General features: G+C 44.3%; 1 protein-coding gene across 5 annotated transcripts in view; it reads left to right on the forward strand.

Moving 5' to 3' along the window:
* The window catches only part of PDZRN3 (PDZ domain containing ring finger 3), a 145756-nt gene that overhangs the window by 100870 nt on the left and 19962 nt on the right, over positions 1–24924 (forward strand). For 2 of the 5 annotated variants that reach the window (XM_086469985.1, XM_086469986.1), the window contains exon 1: positions 13066–13134. The exons of the other annotated variants lie outside the window; for them this stretch is intronic. In XM_086469985.1, the coding sequence (XP_086326111.1) occupies positions 13066–13134 (69 nt within the window). Of the gene's footprint in view, positions 1–13065; positions 13135–24924 lie in introns of those variants that run through there. 5 annotated transcript variants of the gene reach the window in all.

Below are 24924 nucleotides of genomic sequence, written 5' to 3' on the forward strand. Positions count from 1 at the left end.
TGCGCCCCACTGCCCCGCACGGGTGTCCCCAGCCACGGCTGCTGCGAAGGGGAACGGGAGGGCTCACGGTGAGAGCACTGAGCACAGCGTGGGGTTTATTTAACACTGTACAAATGTCAGGTTTTAGACAGGATAGCATGTAGCTATGACAGCTGTCTTTTAAATTATGCAGAAGAACAAGCTGAGGACAAATACAACCGAGCAGCAGCTTGTTAAAGGAATCTACCAAATACAGTAATGTTTATTCCTTCAGAAAACCCATAGCATCATTTTGCAATAAAATCAGGTAAAATTGTAGGTGCGTGCATTTTCTGACGCGCTTGCTAGATAGCGTGATATAAATACATATTGCCAACACAAAAGGTGCCCGCACACTCACACACACACGTAACTCTTCTGAGATTACTGATAATTTATCGTTTGCCAAGATGAGACAGAAAATTTACAAAACGTGTATAGTTAATATACCCGCTCACCGACTACTTTTGAAAAATCTAATTCATAAATTATACATCAAGTTAGCGACTGTACCTGCAGGCATGGACAGGATATTGTTAGGACAAAGGTGGCTATCTTTTCGAGATGCAGGGGACACGTTAAAACACCACGGAATGCTAAGCAGACTCGGAAGCCTTTCAGCAGAGCGTAACCAGAGACTCTTCTGGAAGCTAAAAAGAGGAGTGCTGGGAATCCCGTTCTCTCCAAAGATTCAGGTGCCTCTGAACATAATCTGTGTACAAATCCCCTAGTTTACAAGCTAGGATCCCCACAGACTATTGGCCCTGCTACCTCCTGCACAAGAAATATTTTTCGTTTTAAAGCTTGAATTTAGGAAAGTCTTACTATCCCAATTTGTTTGGGTTTTTTTCTCCTTTCTAATTCAAAACAAAATTAAATTAATGTTGCAGAAAGGAAGAAAATAGGAGTGCAGAGATAGAAAATGTTTGAAACGCTTTCAAATAAACACTGAAACTAAATGTTTGAAACTTAACTGTTCCTGTGTAAGTTACGGGAAAGGTTTTATGAAGCGTGTGTTAATTAAGGAAGACACACGAGATACAGGGAAGTGTTCATGACTGTACCTGTGGTACGGCATGGAAAAACACTGGAAAACACTAAAAAAGGTGAAGTTGTCTTCCTCTTCTTTGAAGTAGATTTCAAGTAGAGGGTGTTAGCGCTCTGAGATGAAGAATTGCTGTAAGACTGCACGGGAACAAGGTACTACTCTACGAAAATGCTTGACAGAGATGCAAAATAAGCCAACAAGCTGCTGGAGAAAAACAATCCAGCTCTGACCACAGCACTGCTGTGATTCCAGATTCTTGTTTCCCAGTGACGTACCAAGGTACATAGATAGCTTCACGTAGACAGCTTTCACAAGAAAAATGATGAACTGCTTGAATAGATTGAATGGAAATGATAGCAGGGAACCAGGTACACATTAATACCCCCAAGAAATCGTGAGAATTTTATGATTTTTTTTTAAATGGGAAACGCATTTTAAAAACTGCAGCTGTGGGTGGAAGTATTTGAGCTAATAATACTGTGGTTTAGATTGTAACCCTCTTTTATAGCTATTTTTTTTCATTGGCATTTGTTTTCTGTTCATTTGCTTCCTTAGTACTGTCTTCTGTGGTATCATGCCACCATGACCAAAGTGACAGACTTTTGTCTCTGCTGGATTAATCAGTGTGTTCTTTGATCCATAACATATGCTCCTAGTAGACACTTAGCGTCAACATATTCAAGATTTGTGGTCTGGCAGTTCAGTGCCTGATGTTAACCTAGCTGATAGACAGTTTAAAGTATTTAATTTCTTTTATTTTTGTTTGTTTGAGCCGGTCTTTCGTCCATAATAGAGCTTAAACAACAGAATAAAATATGTGATGTTAAATATTGGGGTTGGTATCTTTGCTTGGAGATTAATTTTTTTCCTGGGTGAGAAAGCGCTGAGAGGCCATCGAGACAAATACCCGATCTCCGCGGGCACAGCGTGGACAACTGTATCCCCATCTTCGGCGCAGGGTTTGCGTTTTGATGCTCAGGGAAGCCTGTCCTCGGGACAGAGGACCTGAGCTCCCCACCACCACTCCTGGGGGCCTGTCCAGGACCCTGCTACACTGACGCTGCTCCAGGGGCACAGCCAGGCCCTACGGCCGATGGAAAAGCCCCAGGGGCAGTTAGTTAAGTCCCCAAAAACTGGCCTGCTGCGACTTAGGCTGGAGAGGGCTTTGTCTGCTGGGGTGGTCCTGGCGGCTGGCGGGGGGTGGAGGAGAGCTGGGGTAGCCCCCGGCATCAGGAGGAGCTGGGCTCCCTCTTTGCCAGGGAGCAGCCGCTCCTCGCCCTGCCTGTTCCCAGGGCCCAAGGAGCTACGCGGGGCTGGGAAAGCCGGTGGCGGATACAGAGTTTTCTTTCCTCTCGGTGCGGTGTGAAATGGTTAAACGTTAGATCCCAGGAAACTGGTAAAGGGCGGGGTGAAGAACCAAAGGAGCAGGGTGGTAACCCAAGATATTTGTCCTTTAGTATATCAATTAAATAAAAGATACCAATTCATGAGGTTCAGACTATTTAAGTGTTTTTTCATTGAGAGGTATAGCACAGGATTTATGGCTCGGCTACTCCTTTACTGAGCGCGCGGCTGTAAAGTGCTGCATAATGTATCGCTTTCAACGCCGTGCACGGATAGAAACGGCAAGTGTGAGATGGGATTAACTGTCCTCAAAATAGTCTGGGCTTGAAATTACTTATACAAGGCCGGTGTCAAAGCTCCCTTGGACTTCAGAAGGTGCTGAATTCTCTCCTCATCCCCATCTCCTGCGGCACACAGGCACATCCCTGTCCGTGGCAGGCCTGTGCCGGGCCCCAAAATAGCACATGTAATACAGAGGAGAGAGGATCTATTTTTTTAAAAGCATTGTCCTGCCATGAAGAATTAAACAGAAAATGAATGGGGAAGCCAAATGTCAGCTGCTCTCTTAGACTTCAAGGTTCAGGAAACTCTGCTTAGTGGGAGTGGGAAGAGACTGGCAGGCTGAAATGTAAGAGAATAATTGTATTATAAGAAGATTACGGGAGATTATTTTTCTTGCGGGCCCCAGATTTCTGCAAAAACAATCCTGAACTGCATCCTACAAGGCAAAATTAATTCACCCATTCCTCTAAACGCCAGGGTTTTATTAACTGCGTATTCATTCGGTGTGTGCAAAATTAAAAATGGGCTCCTATTACAAAAAGTTACATGCATCTTTTCATTTGACAACATGGAGCTCAACGTGATTAACAAGGTGGCAGCTCATAGCAAGAAGAAAAATAATTGTTTTTTCAATATACAACCCCCATAATAATTCAGAAATCAATATGCATCCTCAGAGAATTTCCCCCAGCAGAGGTTTGGAGGAAGCAGGGTGGCCTGCCTTCATTTCCTTATGAATGTGAAGCTGTTGCAGCCCTGGCTAGCCTGGCTGCTTTTTTTTTAATGTTTAACTACAACCACTGGGACTGGAATCATAGCTTCTGGTGGCCTAGGATGAATATTAATAAGACCCTGGGCCATGGAGTTCCTTGCTGATTTTGACAGTTTAAAGGATCAGTTAGTTAATTAGAAGATGACATGGCACATCGCATCCCTTGGCTCTATCCTGCCTTCTGTCTTCTCTTTTCATTTTCTTTTTTGACATGTTAGATTACATCATTACTTGTAGTTTCACTTGTTAGCCACACCATGAAATGAGAATATTTTAAGCTGTAATTATTGTGATTTCTCTCCTCTGCTAAGAACGTGAAAGAAAGCATACAGAAACCCTAATGTCAAAGACTTAGGCATACATGCTTGGTAGTTTATAATGTTCTAACTACAGCAAATAAACAGAATAAGGATTTAAGTAGCACAGAAAATTGTGTTGATCATCATACTGGCAACCAATCTAGTATTTTAAGTAGGTGCCCCCATCGCCTGTGCTTTATTTGGGAGTTATTTCATGCTTTCCCAGGTGCATTTCTCGGAAATCTAGAGTCTCTTCCCCCCAGCCATGAACTGATGATGCCTCTAGACACGTACATGCAACCCAGCGCACTCATTGCATCGTACTATCCTAGGAAAAGCGCGAGTTTTCTGTCATCGTCATAGTCAGAGCAGACAAAAATAACGTGAACAGAAAGCGCGGTGCTCTGCAGCAGCCCTCTCAGTAGGGGGAACAACAAAGGATAGCAAAGATGGGCAGTGGATAGTAAGTTCAGTGAAATGATGCCTTACTTCTCAGCTACTCCTGTTACCCAAAATAGACAAGCCCCAACTCAAAACGTAAAAAAAAAAAATGTAAAAATTAACCTGCAAAGCTACAGTCATACCATAAAGCATAAAAACTTTTCAGGTTTTGCATCCCAGTGTCACGCTGCAGTTAGCCATCAGGACAGCATTCTGGACACGTAGTAAGACTTTGGAAGAACCACAACCACTTATTTTGTGTATTAGTAGATAATCCCATTAATTAATATTTGTCTTCTAACATACATTCTGTCTGTAAAATTCTTAGCAAGGACATGGGTCTCTCTGCAGAGAAATGCAGAGAACCGAGTACGCGTCTTACTTTCGCAGCAGGCTTGCCAGTCTGCGCGCAGAGGAGTCTGCAGGAAAATGGGAATGCAGTCTGCAGGAAAATGGGAGTGCAGCCTGCAGGAAAATGGGAATGCAGTCCATGCATTGTGGAACGCCTGCCGCTCTGGGGCTCCACTGGAAATGACAAGATTAGTGGGTGAATGTGGCTTCCGATAGGAACGATCATTTCTGGGTTATTATTGGTATTCGTCACTGTGTCTGATTGCCTGAGTACTTTCACATTTCTTTTGTCAAATGTTTATATTTGTGTATTCATTTCAATACTACTTAATCAATACTGGTTATCAGAATATGTTTTTTGACAGAAGAAATTGCAGAGGAAGTATAATTACATAATAACTCTGTGCAGTTAGCCAATACAATAACCTATGCAGGTAATTTATTTGTTTCATTAAGGCAAGCGTGTAACCTCCCATTGATTCACAGGGCTCCACAGAAATACAGTGCTAATAACGGGTGGAAATCGCTTCCGTTGCCATTGAAGATAAAGCTAGGTAACGTTACCTGTAGAAGGAACAAAGTTGGGAGTCGTGTGCCCTCCGACAGCAGACTGTACTCATTGAACTGGAATTCCTTGCTTAAGACGAGCCAAGTTAGGCGTGAGAAGTGTCCTTGTATCAGGGAAGGGATTAACGTCTTAGAGTGTCTTTTATCAAATCAATGTTACTGCCATAGCATTGATCTCATAACGAAACAAGAACTGAGCCAGCACTGCTGCCATTTCGTAGGCCGGTGAGATTATATTGCAAAGAGGATAAACGGTGACCAAACACGACCCTGTGCTGTTGGTGCTTCGTGCACTGAACAACAGAAACCCGTGCGCTAGAGCGCTCAGCAGGACCTTACCCATCCTGTGTTCTGCCGCGCTTCCACGCCTACCCCGTGGTTGGCGCAGGGGAAGCTCAGGCCCAGCCTGTCCGGGCTTGCAGGCCGGTCCGAAGCCCCGCTGGGCTCTGTGACTCTTTCCTCTCGCCCCGTACACCTAACCTGTTCGACTGTCCTTTGCTGAAGCGGAGACAGCTGCTGCTTCACACACCCGGCAGTGTCCTGCGGTGCCTGCTGGCCCCTCGGCGCGCCCACAGTGGAACTGGTCACACAGACCAGCTCTGGAGCCCACGCCAGCCTCCTGCAGTGGAAACGCATCCCTCCCAACCTCAAAGACAGAAATGAACACTTACGGTTCCTTTGTTCCTAAAAGACTTAAACCCTGTTTCGTTCACGGTCTGCTCATCTTCTGGGTCTTCCCTGCGTAGGAGCTCTAGCCGAGAATTAACAATCAGATTCCAAATTGTCCACCTGGCCCTAGAAATGCACACAAAGGCAAACATATAAGCTACTTCTTTTCATTTTGATGGCCATTTACCATTAATACTTAATATTCCCACATATCCTTTTCATCAGATGGTTAATAAAAAACCTAATGAACCATAGATGGCATTCCTGTTTTGCTGTGTTTCAAATTAAGCGTGGAGCAGTAAAAACTGAGAAATGGAAGTTAAAATCTTTTCAAATCGAAATGGCTTAAAATTCATAATATGAATACAGTAGCTAAAATACAAAAGTAAGTGAAGGCTGTGATCCTTAGCGGGTCTTGACAGTTTCTCGCCATATATTATTAAGCATTATTCAGCTGACCCTAAGGGGAGTTCATCTGGAGACGTTAAGGTCAAAGAGTAGAAGCATTTGGACACAGTCAAATGGATTTTACACCTTTGTATCTTTCTGACATTACTGTTTTGCTTCAGCAAACTGCCTAATATCACATAGATCCTACTGGGTACCTTTCTAAATCACTTCAATTTTCTTTGTCCCTGGGCTACAGTTATGTGATCAGGATCCAAAGCTATCACAGGCTATGATATACTATTTTACTTGCTCATTTGTATTAGAATGAACTTTATTAGCTTTTGGGCGCGTGTCTATCAGTTTTAAAGATGAAGTATTATGTCAATAGTTTTTATGCAGCATTCAAGTACACTGAACCATTTGGCTTGCTCTGAGATTGTTAAAAGTGTATTATGACTTTTACAGAAAACATTTTTATTTTAAAATGAACCATCACTCATAGCAGTCCGTGCTTGCCTGTGCTATCCCTCTAAAGTGCCATTTCACAGCAAAATCCAAACGGGGATAGATGCTTTGTAAGAAATTTTAGATTTGAGAGAACATGAACCTTATAAACACGAGCGTATAACTAACATTTGACTCCACACTCCTACGCTTTCATTATCCACTTGCTGCCTTTAAATATTCTTAATTTTCTATTTTATTCTTGTAACTACTAACAATAACCACAGCTCTTTTACCATATAAAAACTGACAATTTGTGCAAGCTTAAATTTGTCATTCTTAAAGAGAAACTATCTAGTTAAATAGCCCGTAAAAAATTACAGAGATGAGCTTGGCTGTTGCAGTATCAAAACCAGGAAATCAAAGATGCTTTTTTGCGAGGAAGCTGAGGTTTCAGCTAGCGTGGAAGAAGCTTTTAGAGCACAAACCCAGCCTATAATCAGATTTTCTCATTTCCTTGCCACTCTTCCGTACTTTTGGGTTTGTGGTTCGTAGTGGCTGACTACCCTGGCTCACAAATGGGAGGCTGGATGAGGAGAGCGCGCCGGGGCTTCGAGCCAAAGAGCGACTGTTGGAGGCGTGATCTGCCTCCAGGCCCCTCGCTTGGGCATTGCTGGGCTTGTAGTATCGCAGATGGAGATTTCGGAGCTGGTTCATGAGTAGGTGAAGGAGCACTCCCTTTTTTGATTAGGTCCTTCTGTGTCCCCGGTAGCTAAAACCCTGTTTGACCCGCGTCCATCATGGTGTCATCACTGTAAGTCCAGCGTGTGCATCCTCTGGTTCAGGGACCACCTTTTGCCTTAATCTGTGACCAAGACCTCTTGGCACTGCTGTCACAGACACCCAAAGAGGCAGCCCACGGGGGGAGGAGTTCTGTAGTCCGCAGGTCAGCTCTTAGCATCTCATTCTCCCCATCAGCAGGTCTCAGTGGCATATTAAACAGTTATTTACCCTGTTCTGACCTCATCGTTTCTGCTTCATGAAAGACTGAATTAGCACAATAGCGTTCTCCTGTCTCCTGGCCCTGCAGTGCTTGCAGGGATGTTGCTGCAACGTTCCTGTAAAATTACTGTCTTTCTCAAGCGGCATAAATTAAAGAGATATCAGACTCCTCAAAGAGCTTAGAGAACAGAACGGTTCCTCCGGTGGTTTAACAGTACGTATCGTTTCATTTAAGTTACTTCTGAGAATTGGAACTCTTTCAGAGATGCTAAGCGGAGCAAATAAGGATCTCAAGACTTCAACATTAACTGATGGGAATAACGCCAAAGTTTTACATTTGCTTTCACATCCCCTCTTGTGGTATGTTTTAGTTTAAATATTTTGGCTCCAGTCTTGAAGCTTCCAACGCACGGGCAGATTGCTATGCCCACATGCAAAAAAAAAAAATACACAGAACTGAGATCTTTTTGCCGTTATATTTAGAGTATGCATTTAATTGTTGTGCCTGCACAGTGCCACAGAAAATCCTGGTGCGCTTTCACGTATCCAACAAAGGACTTTTTAGAAGGGTATTTTTGAAGTTGATCCACACGAATTAAATGGATTATTAAGAATCCAACGCTTCACAGCTATCAGTGGATTGTAGCGTTGAAAATTTGCAACTAAACTCCGGGAAACAGGACTCAATCTGAACACTTTCTGAGGCACAACGAGGCACTGAGGCTTTAACAGAGGTAACCCAATGGCTAGCATTAAAAAGCACCCTAACGCACTTCCAAAAATCCCAGATACTTTAAAGTACAGTTGTGTAGCACAAACAGTTTTCTTTCACACCACGCTCTGTAATCATAATCTGTACAGTTTCCTGACTTCTGTTTATAGAACACACGAATATGAGAATTATTTATAATAAAAACCACAGCTGCTCTCTTTCCTAGCCTTTGTTCCTCGCAAGTCTTAAATATTTGCAAAAACAAGAAAAGTAATTAAAGTATTGATACATTAAGCAAACACTTCCCTAATCACGCTGCTTAAATAGGAGTCATTTATTTAAACAGAACTTGCTAAGTATATGTACCAAAATATAACGTTAAATAGTTACTGCACACTAGGAAAGCCAACTTGCATTTAAGGAAACAAAATAAACAATGCCAAACCGTTACTAATATTGCAGGCAGCCACTCAAACATTAGGAACTCCCAGAACCGAGTGCAACCGTTTGGTGTTTGCCCAGCTCTGTGAAGTAGCTATGTGCCATCTGCTCCTCGCACAAAGGACATGAGTTTATTCTTGCTGGTGGGAACTGCTGTCTAAGAGCCAACACTTGGCAGGGTAAGTCCTTACCCTTGAAAAGCTGGCAGAGAGCGCTTTTTAGCCTTTGAGTTCCCCAATAATGTTCCCCTCCAGGGTGCAGGTCCCTTGCGAGCGCTTTATTTCCCTCTTTATTCCGATTCACCATCCCGTGCAGACAGGCAGGACGCCTCAAAGGCACTGCTCTCCTGTGGATTCCCCTCACCTGCCAACACCTAAGACGCTTAATCATAAAATAAATCAAACATTTAAATAGCAGAATTCACGCTAGGCTCGTAGTGACAAGCTGAGAGTTCGTAGGTTGCAACTGGGACAAATACAAAAAGCAAACCCCGCCTGCGGTCTGTGGCAGGATGCCCTCCTCGCCGTCACCCACCGCCTGCCCGGGACATCCAGCATCCTGGAGACGAGAGCAGCACCCTGCCCTTCGGGGTGGTCGGTGCAGTCTGGCTGCGTTCCACCTTCTGTTCCTTGGGAATTAGCTCTTGGACACAAAGGCAAATGTCTGATAGTCGGAGCCAGGTATCCTGGTGAAAGGGGTTTTGCAGACTCGGTCACGTGTAATCAGTCAGGGAGCAAGTAATCTAGAAAAATGCTAATGAAAGCTCTTGCTGGCACCTTGTGAATTCAAAGGCTATTTACTATTGTTCCTAGTCAGCTGGCTCGCTAACTTCCCATTCAGTCTGGATTGCTCAGATTCAGCTGGGACCACTATAATATTCACATTACACGTGATATAAGCCATCCACTACGGGTCCATTTTGTTAAGCTCATTATCTGTGGCACGCTGGCGAGACCACACATGACACGTTGTTAACGCAGATGATGGATCCCGTAACGAGCCGCCTGATCTGGACGAAACCAAGGGAAGCCAGTCTGCCTCCGCCACGTACGGCAGGCGTTGGCGAGGGCTCCTTAACACGCTGGGCTTGCCCGCGTGCGTGTGTTGTATAGCAAGTGTAAAGACACGCTTAACATCCACCCCACCCTGCAACAGCTCAGGTGGCTCCTTCTGGCTGTCTGGGTCCAGCAGTGAGGAGCGCCGAGAAGATCTCTTTGTGCTTGGCGTCAGTCCTCGAACCTCACAAAGAACAAAATCAGGAAACGCAACTGGCCTCCTCAGACCTTTCTGGCATCACCCTCCAAATCATTTACAGTGGAAGAAGCCTCAGAAGCATTAAACTGAAACTCAGCAATTTTGGTCTGAGAACATGCAAACTGTAACAGCTTAAAGCCTGACCAAATTTAGCAGGTTTCACAGGGACACCACCAACAGTCTCTGTGCCAAACTTCAAATTCTTGTTTCAAATTACATTGATATTAAAACCTTCTCCAAGAAAACATATCCAGAGTCTAACAGGGGCAAACAATGTATTTTTTTCTGTAATCTCACTCTTGGAAATGACTGAAACACTTCGGCTCCAGTGTACCATTAAGAGCAAAACTCAGCGTTGGACAACGCCCAGAACACAAGTTTACAGCCCAAATGTTTAAAGTTTGGCAAAGTACCGTAAAAATGAGCCTGTATTAACCTGAGGCATTGCTACCCTTTCTGCCTGTGAGATGAACAGAGAAGTACAGAATAGATTTCAGTAATGGAAAGCATCTCCGTTGGGATAAGCGCTGGCCTGACTGTCAGACTAGTTTATTTACCAGAGCAACAGTGCAACAAAGCCAGCTGCACCGCCGAGCCCCGCCGCTTGCTGCCGAGCAGCGTGCTTGGGCTTTGTCCGCTGAGGGATCCGCAACATCGCATCTACGGGATCCCTCCACTCTTACATCCAAACGTCAGTCCTCTGCTGGACTTACTCTCCTGCCCTGATTTAGCTTTTTGTGGCAGATGAAGCACTATCTCATGTAGTCTGTCATGTTACTATAGGAAAACAATAAATAGGGGCATTTCCGTTGAAACTAGAAATTAAATATCCCGCACATTTGTTTTCTTTCTAATCTGATCCAGCTGCATGCTATTGCTACAAAAATTCCTGACTGACCTCAGCCACCTGAACTGAACAATAGCACTTAAATAGCAACTAGTATTTAAGAAAAAACTTAATTGCATGAAAAAAACATAAAACAAAACAAAACAAAAAAACCCAAAAATCACAGGCAACATTTTTGAAAGTTTTACCTTAAGTCGCTTAATCAAATTACATAACCAAAACCTATCTAATCAAAGCCACAAATTTTTTTTACAATTTCACTGGAGTCTTTTTTGTTTACTTCATGCAGTTATCATCGTCATCTTTTCTGCTTCTAGGGAACGTTAGTTCCCTCCTGCAAGAACTTTCCAGTTTTTAGAGATCCACAGCCACTGGCTGCCAACCAGCTCTGGAAGGGCCTGTAGTAGGTGGTTGGCGTGTCTCACCAGGGGTCGCCTGAATCGTTCTCCAGCTGAGAGGGCCAGCACTAAGATCCAGGCTACCACTGCCTTGCTTGAACCTTGCAAGTTCTGCCACCATTGCAGCGGAAACATCACAGTCCCAGCACAGGGATGGAGGCCCCTCCTGCTTTCAGATGTTTGGCAGGGATTTGAAGAGGTCTCCTCCTTTCTTTTCCTGCGGGTAAAGATATTTTGCTACCAAAACACAGTCTCGGAGTCAAGGGACGCCTTCTCGTCACAGTCTCTCTTTACTAAAGTCTAGTACGAAAACACGTGGGCAGCTTGAACGGCATTTCAGTGGCTGATCGTGTCAATGCGAATCGTGAGTCGGTGCAACTGGAGCGACAGCTGGGTGTCCCACGAGGTACCTACAGCAGGATTCCCACGTACAGGGTTTGGACATAAAAGCTGCAGACGATCCTTGCACACCATTGCCATTGTCACCCACAGAAACTCGCTAAGCAACCAGAAACCAGTTCGATAACCACGGCGCGGGATCCAGGCCCTCTGCCGTGCGACGCCAGGATCAGAATTATACCCTTGGTCGCGTTCCTACCTAGCCTGCTGTCTTCTTTATAGCAGAACGAGCTGAAGTGAGGGTTATAAAAACACACACCTCCGGAATGCTTGAACTATTGGGAAAAGCACGGTCAGCCCAAACTCGTAGCCGAAGGTAGCGTTTCCTACAGACTGGAAAATACCCATAAAGCTTATGACTTACGAGTACTTTTCTAGTTCACTGGGCAGCTCACTGATGTTTTATCCTGTACATCAGTGGCACAGGTTCAGCGTGGATCCAGGCACTCAAACACAGAGCAGTCATAAATGCCATACTTATTTTACTGTACATTTTTTTAAGTTCATATTTTTAATATAACAACTAATATGTGAACCTGTCATTTACACCCTTCAAATACAATGAGAGTCAGTAGCGTAAGTGGCCATTTTTGACTAGGTATAAATATTACTCTAAGCTAATTATGAATATTAATCCAAGGCACTCTTTTTTTTTTTTTTTCCCCTCTAAATCCACATTCCCATATATCTCTTTTGCTTTGTAGCCAGGTCCTAAGGCTGCATGCAGCCTTCCAGGGATAGAGATGGCCTTTCTCTGTCGTGCTTGTTAAATGCCTAGTTCAGTCACCTCCTGCTGCAAAACTGATGCCACCACGGTACGAGAGGGAAATAAACGCTCCTAAACATATTCAGCTTGGCCACAGCCACTGCTGAGTTTGGTACCGTCACATTCATTTCACTGCGACTTACATTTAAACTGTACTTCCAGCCTGCTTAAATATGTTAGGAATTATCCTGAGGGACCACAGTAAAACGCAGTCGTGTTTATTTGTAATTGCTACAAAACGCTTTACAAAATTGTTAGTGTCTTTTATTACGCCTGCGACTGGAGCGCTTGCCTGTTAATTAGAGAAATTTCAGCTGTCATAGCTGGCAATTACAGCTTCTGTATCGCTGTCTGCTATGAATAGTCAATGAGAGCTGATTAATATGCATGAGCAGCAGTATATAGCGCGGGCAGCGCCGTGCGGGGCGGCAGCCGGGGCGGGGCGGCGGCGCGGCCGGGAGAGCGCGGGTCCTGCGCGGCAAATCCGCGGCAAATCCGCGGGTCCTGCGCGGCAGAATCCGCGGCACCACCGGGACCAGCGTGCCCCAGCTGCCGGGCAGACCTCGGCGGCGGCGGCTGCTCCGGCGAGTCGGGGAGGTGCTGGCTGCCGCTGGCTGCACCATGGGCTGCAGCCTGTGCACGCTGCAGAAGCCGGAGGAGCAGTACAAGTTGCTGTACGAAGTTTGCCAGGTAAAGAGCCGGGTTTCCTTTCTCGCCGCAAATGCTCTCTGTTAGGCTTGCGACCGCTGTTGGTGACAGGGGAAACGGAATACTGGAAACTGCTTGTGCCAGGGGGGTTGCCGATTTGAGAGGTGTGTGAGAATGACCGTGATTTCGCAGCGTACCTTCCCGTTCGTGCTTGCAGTGTCAGCTGTTTAAATGCCTGCTGTTACACATCAGAGCTGTTACAGAACTTTACATCACAAACCAGGGCTCTGTTGTTAGTGTCTCCGGTATGTATCAGGTAAAATTCCTTGAAGAGGATCACGGCTTGGTCACTCTCTCAACAAGTTAGGGAAGACGTGCGAGGGAGGCTTTGTGTCTGTACGGGTACACGCAGGCACTTTCTGTGCAGCGCCTTCAGTCCGTGCTCAGTCCGCTCTTTGAAGTGCCTGTTCTGGCAATGTAAGTTTATGGGCAGTTGTTGCAGTTTTTGCGCCTCGGTGTACAGAAATATCCGTGAGCAGACAGTTGGATTTGACAGCAGATTGAAACTACCGCTCTACAGATCCTCATACATCAAATTACTCAAATTCAGCATCTGATAAGTTTTCTAAAAATGTGGTAACACATTAACCTCTATTACAAAAATGTTCCTGCTTTTCCTTCTGTCTGTCTCTGAAATGTCTTACTCTGTCACATCTGAAGTACAATGTGGACTGAAACAGCGCGCTGGAACCACGGCCAGGCGCTTAGGGATGTGCTCCTGCAGATCTCTTTTGAAATCATCATGGGCAGAGAGCTTATGGTTAACCTCCGAGAACGCGAAGTGGGTTGTCTGTACAAACACTCCAGATACACAGAAACTCCCCGGACCTTTCGAGCTGTACTGTACCACCTTGCCGTCCCCGAGGCGGTTCAGAGCAAGTGACAATTACCCGCGGTGACAGGAGCGTCGGGACATTTCCCAGCGGTGCCGTGTCCGCGCTCGCCAGCAGAGGGGAGTGAGAGAGACCCTGTGGTCCTCGCTGCCTTCCCACCTGCATCTGGTCCCAGACGCTGATGTCACTGACAACAAAGTGAATAAAATCGGTGGTTTGTGGGATACGGTAGTAGGACAGTGATTAAATTTTGAACACGTAGTTTTGATCTAATTCTTGCTCGCTCACCCAAAGGATACCGACGCTTTGTGGAAGAAAAAAAACTCGTGAGAGCAAATCGGAAGGCACGTTTACTGTCACTTCTATTTATACTAACTCCCTTCCGCTTGCTAAGCTGCTAGGCGTGTGACGGTGGGAAGAATTTGAGAGAAAGGCACTCCGATTTCTCGGGCGTTATTCCGTAGTGAGAACCAGTCGCAGACGCTGCCTGCGACAGCAGACCTGGTGCCAGGTATTGTCCGTGCGAATCCTCCGCTCAGAGCAAGCAGCGGCTGCGGTGACAGTTACTTGTCCCCCAAGGTCGCCAAGTTTTCACGCAGTCTGGGTTTGAGGACTGGCAGTGAGTCACGTTCTGAAGTGCAACAACCAGGACAAACTGAGACAGCAACAGATTATGAATATTTTGGGTTTTGTGGTGAAATGAAGGTGACGGAGAACCTTTGCAAGTCACTGACATCCCCTAACAGATGCAGGACACCATTCTTTAAATGCATGTCCTTAAAACCAGTCACAGGAACAGTCCCACTGATATCTGAGATGACTGAACTACCCGGCGCTGGCTGCAGGGGCAGATCCCTGGCAGTCGTTTGGATTTAGAAGTCAACCTGCAAAGTGCTGCAGCCTTGTCTCAGCAATGCGAGGGGCACAGTGCACAGCACTCGTGAGTCACTTGAAGCATGGAATTCCTTTGGGAAGCGAGGCTGGAATACCCTCAGCTTCCACAAAAGTGAGAGGTGCACGTAATCCTATAAAACTAGGATTTCTAACATAGTAAAACCTGAATTATTTAAGACTATAATCCCTGATTATTCCAGAATATAAATCACTGTGCAAAATTATTTTAACAGGGTACTACTTTGATTTCTCTGTTTCACAAGACAGGAGGGAGGGAATTCTATGGATTATGGAGTACGTCCAGATAATTAAACGTCACTGTAACTATAAAAATGCATCCTCGTGTAACCTACACATAAGAGCAATCATTTAAAATTTAACGGTGGGGGAGATGAAGAATCATTGTCACTTAAAATAACAGGATATAAAAGACAAAAGTTTGCAGTAACAAATGCCTCTTAGAGGGATTCTATTTTGTATCATCCATGTAACCCTAATGTCATGTGATAAGATGACATTGCCATTTCTGAGAAAACTAAAAGAAGCTTTTTTTTAAAAAAAAGTCTGAGTTAGGCAAAATTTGCATAACTTGGTTTTAGGAAATACTGAGCATTGTTACAAATAAATCCCCTTAGCCTTATTGTTTAAAAGTTTGTGACTCTGAGATGTAGGAATTCAGAAAACACTTGCAAGAATTAATAACAGTACATAACTGCACTTTCTCTGTTAGGCCAAGAGCTTTAGTGTGGCTGGGAAATTAATGCTTCAATAAATTACAATTCCAGAAGGTCCGGTACGCCTGGCTCCGTAAGTCCTTATAACAGAGAGCACAAAGAGGATCAAATATACCAGGGCTCAGGCTTTATCCCTTCCTCATCCATAGATAATTCAAAGAGATCCTCTTCATTAAGGGCTTTGGCACATCGCCTACAATTTCTTTTTGGGCCGCTGTGAGCTTAATGATGCAGAACAATGGTCGTCCCTCTTGTTGAACACATACCTTATTGTACCTTTAATCACATAATAAAAACCAAATTAAGACACCTCGTCATTAAAGGCTATTGTAGCTGTGCACGTCAGTGCTTTGTATTGCGAATACAAAGGGGACGGTGGCAGCTTGAAATCTCGAGGCAGACCAGTGGCACTGGCGATCAGCGCGCTTGAGGCCGCAACGTGATGCACGTCGTATCTTGGAGGTATCCTGAGGTTTGCTTCCCAGTGGCACGCAGCGTATGGAATGAAGTATTTGTATGCTACGAGATTTGGGGTTTCTAGTTCAAGGGAAGTTTTCTTCAGGAGGTTTTAAAGGTTGTGAAAATGGAGGGAGAAGGGGGAAGAAAGAAAACAAGAAAATTGGGAGGGTGTTTTAGACCGGTTTTCCAGTTTGCTTTTCTCAATGTCATCAACTCCTATACAAACAGTAACGAAAATAAGGGCTTTTCCCCTTGTAGGAAAATTCCTGGGGGACCAAAAAGTAATCTCCATTGAAGGAAACTTACAGAAGACCGAGTCCTCTAAGAGCACGCTTTTGAGTTTGTAAAATAAACTAAAATAAGATTAAGACCTCAAATTTAAGAAACTTTCTCAGTGTCTGTTCCACACAAAGCACGTGTTTACACACAGTTTGGGAGGGAAGCACACACAGTGAAATCATTTCCTAGATGGACACAGAATTTTAAATCATGGATGACTCAACTACATGGGCAATGCTCAGAGCTGCTCCCTGGGATTCGACGTGAGGGAGCTCATCCAGTTCTCACGGTGAGAAGGTATCATGGGAACAACCCATCAAAACTGGCACTTCCAGCTGAGAAATGGAGGGATGAGTGACTATGGAGACTATCCCCTTCCTCCAGGCTGTCCCTCCAGAATAAGGGTAGACATGCTGGCAGGAAACAAGCTCCCGTTGCCACTGCCCTTGCTTCAGATGATCCGAGGTCAGAAGATTTCTGCCTCCGTGACTGTGGAGCTGGAACCTTTCGCAAATACTAAAGTTCACATATAAATAGAGAGTTGAGGTGATGACCTTGTAGTGTTTTAGTGACTTGGTAGCCCCGTTCCCATGCTCTCAGCCTGGCACATCTCCGAGACAAGGGAAAATGACAGTGTTGGTAAAAACAATGGCAGCGAGCTGGATTTGTCTTTGAAACTAGACTGAGATACGAGGCAGCCAAGGTTATGTGAGCACCAAGGTCAGCACACAAATTGCTGTGCTAATGAGAAGGCGGTGGTGACGAGGAGCTCACTGACACTGTATTTCGTTGGCACCTTCCAGCAGCATCGCTCGCGAAGAGACCGTCCCTTCAGCAGAACTCGCACGCAAACCGGTTGCTGATCACCGGTACGGTTCCCTTTGCCATTAGAATTCCGTTCACATGCTTAGACTCGCAAAAATTAGACTAAAGTAATCAGTCATTAAGAAAGTCTGATTCAAGGAAATGGTGGAACTAGACTTAAACCTACTGCACAACTGATGCTAGCCTAAATCAGGGCCAAAATGAAGCTTGCCAAAGGAAACATTCAGCTCAAAAAAAAAATTTCTAATCAAAGCTGCAAGATTTGGGAAACAGAAATAATTGCCTCTGTACATACGCTTTTCACACCCTCAAATTTAATTGGGCAGCCAGAGAATTAGTTCGTCTACATTTCAGTAGTTTTCCATGTTAAGACCAAACTGGTTGTGCCAATCACAGCATACTGGTCTACTTGAAATGCACTGTATGGCTTCAGATACTGTGTATGTACAGTCTGTGCTGCAGCCGAAATCAAGAATAGCGTGGAAGTTATATTCTGACACTTCACTACCATTAAACTTGACCTCAATAACAGTTGTGAACCTATCACACTTACTTCAAAGTAGGCATGTGTTTGCTTAAACAAAATGTTAATTCCAAGGGCTTTGTTCTAGAGAGAGTTTTCTAGTGCTGAATTAGTTCAGCTGTAGGAAAACTCTGCTTGACAGACTGGAGACTCATAATCTTCAGAAAACTGCCCTTTAATGATTGTGGCGCCTGTCTGTGGCTCAGAAGTCCCCTTTCTTAATTAGACATTTACCAGAAACTGGCAATTGAAATTTTCCTCTTCACTTGACGATGAATAATGCAATGCCTCGGTTAGGATTTCTCTGGAAGATACTCCTTATTGCGTGTTAGAGGAATATTTTGGTCATTAAAGGAACATAAACAAGATGTGATACAAAATAAACAAAATGCCTACTGGTCAGCTGTGATATAAATGGATGATTTGACCTTCTGTGCACGTGAAAGATCTTACAGCTTCATAACCGGCCTAAAATCTACGGTGTCCTTCTTCTTTACAGCGAGCAGATAAAATGCTTAACCATAGCACAGATTTATTTGGAATTTTTTTAAGTGATAAATGATTGAAAAGATGAGTTTTGTAATGCTTTACACTTATACATCTGTTTAGTGCTATGAAGCAGGTGGCAAGAAGTCCCAAGGGAGAAGGCACTAGGGACAATCACTCTGCGCTTTACTGTCACATGTCAGACATGGGCTGGGAAAAAGGAAACATATGGAGTAATGAAAAAGTGCAGATTTAATAAATGTGTTTTGGTGTGTTCGTTAATCATGAAACAAAAGGTCAGGCTTCATTTTCACCGGGACAGGACAACTCTACGTTTATAGGTACGTCGGGAGGTTCCTTTCAGAGACTCGGTGGGTGAACCTAAGCAGATCCAGCTCGCCCTCCTGAACTCAGTGGCAAGTTAGGGATTTGACAGGAGGGTGGCAGAATAAATAACATAAAATACGCATCAACTTTAAACAAGACTACAATATTCCCTACTTGAAACAGTGACTGTTGAAGGAAGCCTTCCTATTAACAGTGTGTCTTTAGGCCAAAAGCCAGAGGCCACCATCTAGAAGAAGAATGGTAAGCACCACAGCAGAGTTTCCTTACTTGAGTCAATCCAGTGATAATTCTGGCTGTGGACGTGTTGTAGGTGATTGGACACGTTGTCCACTGGCTCAGGAACTGGGCACTTACTCATTGCGTTTCTAATTGCTGAAACAACTTCTGGCTTTGCAGTGAGACAGCACCGTAGCTGCGTTCAGTAGCACTCCATTTCTCAAACGCTACCGGCACTCAGCCTCCTTGGGAACTCGTCAGAAATAAAGAGCTTCACAGAAAGGGTAATTGTACAATCGGACTAAAACCGTATTTGGTTTATGCGTTTTGGTGGATCACGTGCATTTAGACTGAGTGAATTAGCTCCTACAGCATCATTTTAGAGACAGCGATCGCTCGATGTTGCAAGACCACAGCTGATGAGAAAGCCTTTTGAAATTCGGCAGAGTTGCTTGCAGGGTGCAACGGAACAATCTTGTACCTGACCTGACAAGTTACCTGTGTAACTGCCATCGGTTTTAGCCAAAAAAAGAAACCAAAGGTGGTTTATCAGTAGGACGCTGTAGGAATTCTAGGCCATGGCCAAGCAGCACGGACTGGAAGGGTAGAGTGAGGCGCTGGTGGGACTCCAACCTACACGACGCCTTTGGAGGTCAGTTTTCTCCAGCCAAAAACACCGCTCAACTTCTGGAAGCAAATGGCCCAAGGTGACAAAGCCAACTCTGCGATACCAGGTAGCTACCGAAGCAGCAGGCCTTCTTACTAACGAGCCCGCTGGGATCTGTCACTGCTGCTGGGTTCCCAGAGAGAAACACCAGGTGTTTTTTCCATCTTTTCTTGGCAATATCCCTCTTCCACACAGATTATCTCCAGAGTGGTCCGCAATTGCTCTTTCCCTGTCTGACATCGCTGAGACAGTTGTGGAAGAAGGGAGGGAGCGGGAGGATGGACTCAAGAACGACAAACCACGAGCAACAACGCAGAAATGGGAACGTCGTGAATTAGAATGGCTCTTGAACACGGTGTCTTGGGGGTCAGCGTTCAGGTTTCAGAGGTGGTGTGCTCTCTTGTGACTTCGGGCCGATCGCTAACTTGTTCCGTGTTCCTGTACCATACTCCGTTGGTCTTTTTGCTGGAGGCAGGCTCTCCAGAGGAGGTCGTGTCTTTTGTTCTGTGCTTGTATAGTCTGATACGCCACTAAAGTAATATTAGTGTTATTTGGAGGCCTGGTCTGTACACCAACTACTCTAATGGTGGTGTGGTGTTGAATATGGCCAGACTGACAACTATTTGAGCTGTAGGTGCTGGCAGGGCATAGCAGGGGAAAGCTCCCTCCAGATACGTCTCACACCGTTCTCAAAGCACCCTCTGCGTGCCCCTGTTGGAGAAAGGTGACTGGTCTACAGGGACTTTTGGCCTGATTCAGTACAAGAATTGCTTTCTCATGTTACTCCAATTTAGCTTAAATCCAGGTAACATTACACCCTCAACTAGACGGATTGATCTTTTTCTGCTATTGACTATCATTGTGTATTATTTTAAACCTAAATATAGAAATACACAGCTTTTTAAAAAGTCCTCATTCATAAAAAAAGCTGTAATTCGCTGTGCCAGACCAACACGTAGAGGTTTTGCCTCTTGGGAAGAGCACGTCTGAGAAGGACAAGAGCGTTTTGATGTAACGTCACAGCAGAAGCAGCCCAAGGTGCCACCCTGGCGGCGCAGTGCCATACACTGGCAAGTCTAAAGAATGAGAGAAAGTGGGTAATTGCACTTGCTGAATTCTGCTCGTTACTAATTCATGATTATTTATGGCTGTCATTTGTACCTCATTCAGGAACATAATTGATCAGCTCCCTCTGGGTCATGCTGCTGAAATGGCAGAAAGAGTCATTAAAAAGGGAGGGCCTGTAAACTTCTTTCTGTGTTTCATATGGACATGGGTGATTAAGCCATGAAAAGAAACACAAAAGATCGCTTTTTTGATGCTGACAAAATATGGAAAAGTATTTCTGCCCTGATAGAACGTCGCTTAACGTGATGGATGCACCTTTAAGAGAAAAGGGCTCCAAGAAAACTTTGCTTATAGAGGAAGTGCAGGAGTCTCAGAAGCCCCAGCATTTGTCTGAATTTGTTTTCGCTGAAGCAAATGATAAAATTCCCTGTGGTTGTATTTTGAGTTGTGACACATAGGAGCGGAGCCCGAGAATCCAACCAAAAGCCGGCACGTTTTAGTATGCTGCGTACAGTGCGAGCGCCGCCTTGTTCATACGTGAATGTGCTAATTACTAGCAGAATAAAAATTCCTTTATTTCAAGGGTCTTTCTCCCAAGATTTTCCATTTGGAAGTTAATGGTTTAGAGAACAAATGTATTCTGTACTCTTAAGTAAAGAATTTTTCTTTGGTCTTAACTATTTTGTCATGGATGGCTCACAAGGCAGAAGGGAAATGCACACACATGGAAACAGTCTATTACTAAACAATATAATTCTGGTTTTTTGAAAAAGAGAGAGACTGTCCATATGAGGGAAATAAAAGAGGGATTAGATGGAGCTGCAAGAAGAATTACCCTATATTTTGAACCGTCTTTCTCCAATTCCTGAGGAAAAGGGGGTTTAGAAAATAGGCTTTTTGCTGCTCTAGTTTCTATAAAAATCTTTAAAGTTCTGCTGCTTTTTCTTAATATGCAGACTTCTTAAGAACTTGCTAAAGAAGTGAATCAGACCATAAAGAGCATTTTAAATGGAGCACAGATGTCTGTAGCCTAACAGAACCAGCATTTTTATAGTGCACTTCCCAAGGATTTGCATGAATTTCTACAAAGAAAAGCTGCTTACTCATTCTTAAGCAAAAAAGTTTTTTCTCTGTGACATTTGTGAAGCACAGAAGAACCAACAAGCCGTACAATGCATACAAATGTTTACCATTCATGACATTAAACCCATATAAATCAGTCTAACTTGATGGATGGAAAAATAATTTTCTTTACTGAAACCTCTCTAGTTCCTGTTGTGCTCTACCGATGTCCAGCAAACAACGTTACCCGCTTTTTAAGCAAAAATAAAGTACAAAATAATTATGACTACACACAGCAACCTCTTACACACGGGGATTTTGTGGCTTTCTCAGCCTTTCAGTTAACTGCTCCCGCCAGTGTCCAAAGTTGCTTCATCTGTACTAGTGCACGTCTAGATGAAGTAACCCCCGTGGCAGGGGGCTGGAGCTGGATGATCTTTGAGGTCCCTTCCACCCCAAACCGCTCTGTGAGTCTGTGTTTGCCCGTGCCTGAGTGCAGAACTCCTCACCTACACCTGCTGAGCATCCTGCCTCGCTCTCTTCTGCAAACCCCTTCCCAGCACGGCCCCCTCCTGCTGCCCTTGACCCCCTCGCCGGGGCTGCAGGGTCCTCGGTGCGTGCCCCCCCGTTTGCCTGCAAGTGGCAAACTGGGAATCAGTCCCAGGAACATCTTCCTTGTGTGAATAAGCCAGGGGTCTAAATTCTGCTGTCACAGGAAAGGAGACAGAACAAATACTGGGTTTTCCATAAGCGCTGTATCAGAAGGGGAAGAAATTAAGAATTGGTGGAAATTTTGTCTCTGTAAACAAGTGGCACATTTTGATATACCTGAAAGCCCCCAATTTATGTCTGCCATCACCAAAGTGGCAATTAGTCAGTCTTCTCTACCCACCCAGGTAAAGAAAACATGACAATCGCTTCCCTTGCTAAATAAACAGCAGCTATCGCTAAAATGACATTTATGTAATAGCACAACTGTGAACTATGTTGTCAAAATATCTTCCTCGTACATCAAACAAAAATAAGACCGTGTTTTGTAGTAACAGAGCGCGATTCTGTCACCTCAGTCGTGGCTGCAAACTCCCACTGACTTGCACAGGAGGTCCAGCCTCGTCCTCGCAGGGTGAAGGCTGGAGGGCTCCCCGCCTCCGGACACGGGCCAGTTCTGACCTCAGGAAGATTTGGCCTGAAACTAGCATCCAAACCGTGGCAGTTGGCTCAGGAATTGCTGGGGGATACCAAACCTCTCACTAGAACAATTGTTAAAGTAAAAGCACGTAGGTGTGGTATAAAACCACATGAGAAACTCTGTCCTCACAGAAGGTGTTTCCCTGTGACATAGATCCAGAATTAATAGAGGAAGGAGGAGATTTCCACAGGGGGGATGCCAGACGCCTTGCACAGCTCTGACAGAGAGAGAAAAGCCGTTCTGTATCCAATACCTCACACACTTGCAGCACTGTAAAGCTACGTGGAAGGCCATGTCCTAGCTAAGCAGCGCCAATTCTTCACAAGCCTAAAAAGACAAGAGGGTTTTTCCTGATTTTCTTCCTTTTCTCCTTGTTGATTCACCCATCCCTGATTTGTTCTTTCTCCCTCTCTAGTGAGCGCGTGTGCTGTAGCATCCTCTACTCTGTAATATAGATGCGTCCAACATTAGATGATGCAGGTTCATACCATGCAGGAAGCTACTTAATGAGTAGCCACCAACACAAGAAAGGTTTGCAAACAGACTCAAGGCTGCTCTTGGGTCTCACCAACACTACCCCAGCAAGATCCTACTGCACGTTTTTGCTGTTTGATCTCCAGGGTAGCACTCCAACCTTTCCAGCCTTTTTCGTGGCTCTCGGAAGTTTGATCTTAAAGTAGAGTCACGTTGTATTTGTTGCTTTCACATCTCCTAACAGTCCCGGGCTGTTCTTCAGCAGTTTCACCTGATGTTTAGGGTTCAGCAGTGAGGTTCATCTGCTGCTTCCGTTTTTTGGCTAGATACAGCATATTGTCGTCTTTTTAGTTTTTTCCTCTTGTTATTAATTCCTGTTGATTTTTCTCACCATTTACTTCTTGGAAATAGGAATTCATGAAAGCCCCATGATTGAAATGAGAGTTTAAGACATCCTTTCCATTTATTTGTTTGGTGGGACCCTCCATTTGGATTTGTGCCGTGACCTCCCCGTTACACCTTGCTGCACCATCTCTCTTTTTCTCAGTTACAAATACTTTTTACCTTTACGCTTTACCTTACTTGACCATGACAGCGTTTTCCTTGCCCTGACCGCAGTTTGGCCACGCCAGCCGAACGCTGATGGCACGCTCGGCTTCCTAACATCTTGCTTTGCTACTGGCCTCGTCTCTGCTTCACAGCCTGGACTAAGGCATTGCAAAGGCAAAACTCCCAGTGACTTCAGTGAGCAGCAGATCAACCTCAAGTGACTCTTTCATTTTCATTCCAAGTATTAAAACAAAACTGACCTCCCAGGCAGGATTACGCCATGTTTATCTATAGATTTCTTGCTGCCTTTGCAATGTAGATTTTAGGTAGCGTGCTCTCTGCGGCCTGCTTTTGGGCAAAAGAACGTAACATACAGTATAGACTATAAAGTACTATAAATTAAAATACTATAAAAGCGATTCTATTTGACAGTCGTTACATAATTTCTATTTTAAAAAAATCAAGCATCCCTTCCTTATTTATACTGTGTGGACTTAATTCAGAGTATTTATCTCTGAGTCTCATGCAGTTGCTAAGCCTGCTGTCTGGCTCCACCACAAATTTCATCAAGGTCCATTCAGTTCAGTTTAACCACACACACTTCAGTTTAACGGCAGCTTTCTCCATATTCAATACATTTCCAATGCAAAGAAGGCCCAAAAGCTAAGCATTTCAACATTTCAGACAAGTTAATTTATCCATCTTTTGTGCCATGAAAGATCCCATTGTCTCTGTCACATGGCATGTAAGGTTCTTAAGAAATTATGCATATTTGTAGTTTTTGGCAGTCTTCTGAAGCATTCATATGCATGGGTTTTTTTTTTTTTCCTTCTGTGTTATTTCAGATGTAACTATTTATGAGGAAGAATTTTGCTGAACACAATTCAGCAGCATTAGGAGTAAAGTCTGATTATAGACCCACTTCTTTTTTTAGCTGTACAAATATATTTATTGGCTTTTAAGCACCGGGAATAATTGTTTGTCAACTAGGAAAATTTTCCAGATAGAAATTAAACATCTTAATATCATCTATTTGCTGAAGTTTCAGAAGGACTCAAGATTAGCCACAAGTACGAATTCTACACGGACACCAGAAAGCAGGCCATTGAGATCATCCCAGTCTGGGTTTTTTCTGCATCATTTTTGTGCTACTAAAATGAAATACC

Source organism: Leptosomus discolor, chromosome 9 (assembly GCF_034619465.1).
Source record: "Leptosomus discolor isolate bLepDis1 chromosome 9, bLepDis1.hap2, whole genome shotgun sequence".
NCBI lineage: Eukaryota > Metazoa > Chordata > Aves > Leptosomiformes > Leptosomidae > Leptosomus > Leptosomus discolor.